This window comes from Sinocyclocheilus anshuiensis, unplaced genomic scaffold (genome assembly GCF_001515605.1).
Source record: "Sinocyclocheilus anshuiensis isolate Anshui unplaced genomic scaffold, SAMN03320099.WGS_v1.1 scaffold1127, whole genome shotgun sequence".
Taxonomy (NCBI): Eukaryota; Metazoa; Chordata; class Actinopteri; order Cypriniformes; family Cyprinidae; genus Sinocyclocheilus; species Sinocyclocheilus anshuiensis.
The window spans coordinates 1,174,272-1,178,709 of NW_015546115.1; the positions used below are offsets into that span (position 1 = coordinate 1,174,272).

Here is a 4,438-nt window from a genome sequence, read left to right on the forward strand (position 1 = left end):
GTCACAAAATTAGGTTTGTAGTTTTTTAATGATTAATGCATGATACCTTAAATATTTAAGTAAATTGTTTGTTTTTTTACTTAATTTTTTATTATTATTATTAGAGAGATGCATATCATGCTCATTTCACAAAGTACACAACCTAAGTCACCACAAAGACATCCAAAAGTAGTATAAAGGTGTTTTATTGAAGCATGTGTGCTTATCTTTATAAGTTTCCAGTTATGAGGCAATCTCACTTTCTAGGTCATTCCAGGGTTATGTGATGGATATTCAGGGTTAAATAGACTTTAAGGTAAATAGCTGCTTTAAACAAAGCACTAATTGCTTAAAAAAACGAGGAAATATAAATATTACATAAACATTATGTACATTAAGACATCAAGGGGGTTCAGAAGATCCTCTCATTTGAATTTGTGCGTTTTATGAGCAGCCTTTCTTTATAGTGAAGGAGAAAGGATGACAGTCATGATTCTCACTGATGCACCCCGTTCTGTTGCCTGTTGAACTTCCGAAGCGGAAGTGTGAAACTGGAAGACGCTCCGGTTCTCGTCTGGTCAGAGGAGTCTGAAACAGCCGCTCGTGTGAGTCTGCATGTTTGAAAGGATTTCGGTCTGAGGTGAAGATCTAGGTGGTGGCCTCGATTCTGCTCCTGGACATCATCATGGCCCGCTTGAGCTGCTCGAACGACACGAACATCACCACGTTCCAGGAGCCCGAAGATCCTCTCATTTGAATTTGTGCGTTGTATGAGCAGCCTTTCTTTATAGTGAAGGAGAAAGGATGACAGTCATGATTCTCACTGATGCATCCCGTTCTGTTGCCTGTTGAACTTCCGAAGCGGAAGTGTGAAACTGGAAGCCGCTCCGGTTCTCGTCTGGTCAGAGGAGTCTGAAACAGCCGCTCGTGTGAGTCTGCATGTTTGAAAGGATTTCGGTCTGAGGTGAAGATCTAGGTGGTGGCCTCGATTCTGCTCCTGGACATCATCATGGCCCGCTTGAGCTGCTCGAACGACACGAACATCACCACGTTCCAGGAGCCCAGCCGCAGGAAAGATGGAACGAACCTGAAGGAGAACCACAGGAACGTTTAGAGATCATTTCAGGCGTGACAAATTATGAGTTTGCTTCATTGAACAGCATTAAATGTGACCCTGGAGCACAAAAGCAGTCATAAGTAGCACGGGTAGATTTGTAGCAATAGCCAACAATACATTGTATGGGTCAAAATGATAGATTTTTCTTCTATGCCAAAAATCACTAGGATAAAAGATCATGTTCCATGAAGATATTTTGTAAATTTCCTACCATAAAATATATCAAAACTTAATTTTTGATTAGCAATATGCATTGCTAAGAACTTCATTTGAACAACTTTAATGGTGATTTTCTCAATATTTTGATTTTTTTTTTTTGGTCATAAAATCTGTGTGCATAAGCAAAATGCTGTTTAAAAATTAAAATGTTGCATGTCTCAAAAACAAGGTCTATAAAATTTTGTTTAAAATTTTTTTTAAAGAACATTGTGATTAATGCATCATACCCTAAACATTTAAATATCGAATAATTTGTTCTTAAATTTATATTTGCATCAGTAAACTGTAAAGATTTTTATGATGCATATGTTTTTGAATAAAATTTCACATAACTACCACAATGTAATATAGTCATAAAATCGGCATGCATAAGCAAAATGCTGTTTAAACGTTATAAAGCTCCATGTCACAAAATTAGGTTTGTAGTTTTTTAATGATTAATGCATGATACCTTAAATATTTAAGTAAATTGTTTGTTTTTTTACTTAATTTTTTATTATTATTATTAGAGAGATGCATATCATGCTCATTTCACAAAGTACACAACCTAAGTCACCACAAAGACATCCAAAAGTAGTATAAAGGTGTTTTATTGAAGCATGTGTGCTTATCTTTATAAGTTTCCAGTTATGAGGCAATCTCACTTTCTAGGTCATTCCAGGGTTATGTGATGGATATTCAGGGTTAAATAGACTTTAAGGTAAATAGCTGCTTTAAACAAAGCACTAATTGCTTAAAAAAACGAGGAAATATAAATATTACATAAACATTATGTACATTAACATATCAAGGGGCTGAGGTTCAGAAGATTTGTGCATTGTGTGATCAATGGTTGTATTGGGCAGCAGTTTTTATAGTGGTTTACCCTGAAAGAGAAAGGATGACAGTCATGATCTGGTTCTGGTGTTTCTGTCAGATGCATCCCGTAATGTTGCCTGTTTAACTTCCAAAGCGGAAGCATGAAACTGGAAGTTACACCTGTTCTCGTCATCGTCCTGTCAGAGGAATTTGAAACAGCTGCTCATGTTAGTCCGTGTGCTTGAAAGGATTTCAGTTGGAGGGGAAGATCTACGTGGTGGCCTCGACTCTGCTCCTGGACATCATCATGGCCCGCTTGAGCTGCTCGAACGACACGAACATCACCACGTTCCAGGAGCCCAGCCGCAGGAAAGACGGAACGAACCTGAAGGAGAACCACAGGAACGTTTAGAGATCATTTCAGGCGTGACAAATTATGAGTTTGCTTCATTGAACAGCATTAAATGTGACCCTGGAGCACAAAAGCAGTCATAAGTAGCACGGGTAGATTTGTAGCAATAGCCAACAATACATTGTATGGGTCAAAATGATAGATTTTTCTTCTATGCCAAAAATCACTAGGATAAAAGATCATGTTCCATGAAGATATTTTGTAAATTTCCTACCATAAAATATATCAAAACTTAATTTTTGATTAGCAATATGCATTGCTAAGAACTTCATTTGAACAACTTTAATGGTGATTTTCTCAATATTTTGATTTTTTTTTTTTTGCACCCTCATATTCCAGATTTTCAAATAGTTGTATCTCGGCTAAATATTGTCCTACCAAACCATACATCAATGGAAAGCTTATTTATTCAGCTTTCATATGAAGTATAAATCTCACCCTTTGTAGAAGGCGGTTGGGCCCTCTTTGGTCATCATGGTCCAGGCGCAGTTGAGGGAGCTGCGGTACTGTCCGGGAGGAGAGTTCATGTAGCGTGTCTTCACTACATCCACAGGAGACGCGATCACTGTCGTGATGAAACCCGCTCCGAACGCAGACACGAAATGACACGGAAGATTGTCTGGGAGGCAGAAACACCAATAAATATTACTGAAATGAACTCACTGCTGCACCTAAGAGTTTGTGCTTAAAGTCAAGAGTTTCCTGTTTGTCTATCTATCTATCTATCTATCTATCTATCTATCTATCTATCTATCTATCTATCTATCTATCGATCTATCTATCTGTCGTTCTATCTATCTATCTATCTATCTATCTATCTATCTATCTATCTATCTATCTAAATTAATCTAAATATTAAATAAAAAGAAAAAAATCCTAGACATTTTGTTTTGAAGTCTAGGTTTCTTTATTTTTTGTTTATTTTATTAGATTAATAAATTGTCACATTATTGTCCTTCCATCTTTATTTAATCTTTAATCTTTAATTTATTAATTATGTACTGCATGTAAATGATATGTCCATTAATTTTGTGCTTTTGTCATTTTATTAATTAAAAAAAAAACATTTAGTCAAATAAATCTAATTAAAATAATTTAAATATATTGTTGTTTTATCTTTAAGTCTTAAAGACACAGTTTCTCTTCTATATTTTATTCAGTGAATTATACATTTGCCTTATTGTCCTTCCATCTGAAATGATTATGTGTGAATCTTTTAAATAAATGTATTCGTTACATATTTCATGTAAATGATGTGTCCGGTGTAGACCAGTGTTACTTTACTATTATTTATATACTATTATAGTATTTATTAATATGTTGTATCTATTTTTTATAATTTCAGTTTTCATTTCACTTTTAGTAATTTTATCTGTTTTTGTTTTTTGTTAATATTTTGTTACAAATATATATAATTACAATTATTTAAATATATTGTGCTATTTTCTCATCTATATTTTATTCACTTAATTAAATTGCCTTATTGTCCTTCCATCTGAAATGACTTTTTTTTCTATTTACAAATATTGTGTGAATCTTTTTTTTTTTTTAAATAAATGTTTTCATTACATACTGTATGTACAGTAAATGATGTGTCAGTGTTATTTTACTGTTATTTATATACTATTATTGTATTTATTAACAGTTTGAATTAGCTGTTAATTATTTTCAATTGTCGTTGGTTTACATTTCAGTCATTTTGTTATGAGCTTGTCATTTTTTATTTTTTTAATATTTCTCATTAGCTTTTTTTTTTATCTCAGTTTTAGTCATTTTAAAACTATAATTTCAGTTAGTTGCCAAAGGTAAAATTCCTCATTCTCTTTTAAGTGTTTAATCTAATATTTATATTAGAGTTTTATTGGTATCGTCAGACACACTTAGTTCTCTCTCTCTCTCTCTCTGTGTGTGTG

General features: G+C 33.7%; 1 protein-coding gene across 1 annotated transcript in view; it reads right to left on the reverse strand.

Annotated features, from left to right (window-relative positions):
• Positions 1-1,889: 1,889 nt before the first annotated feature.
• Positions 1,890-4,438, reverse strand: part of LOC107700810 (mitochondrial uncoupling protein 2-like) — a 7,271-nt gene continuing 4,722 nt past the window's right edge. The window contains exons 6-7 of the mRNA XM_016502624.1: positions 2,964-3,144; positions 1,890-2,498 (exon numbers count right to left, since the gene is read on the reverse strand). Of these exons, the coding sequence (XP_016358110.1) occupies positions 2,384-2,498; positions 2,964-3,144 (296 nt within the window). The 3' untranslated portion in view covers positions 1,890-2,383. The remainder of the gene's footprint in view (positions 2,499-2,963; positions 3,145-4,438) is intronic.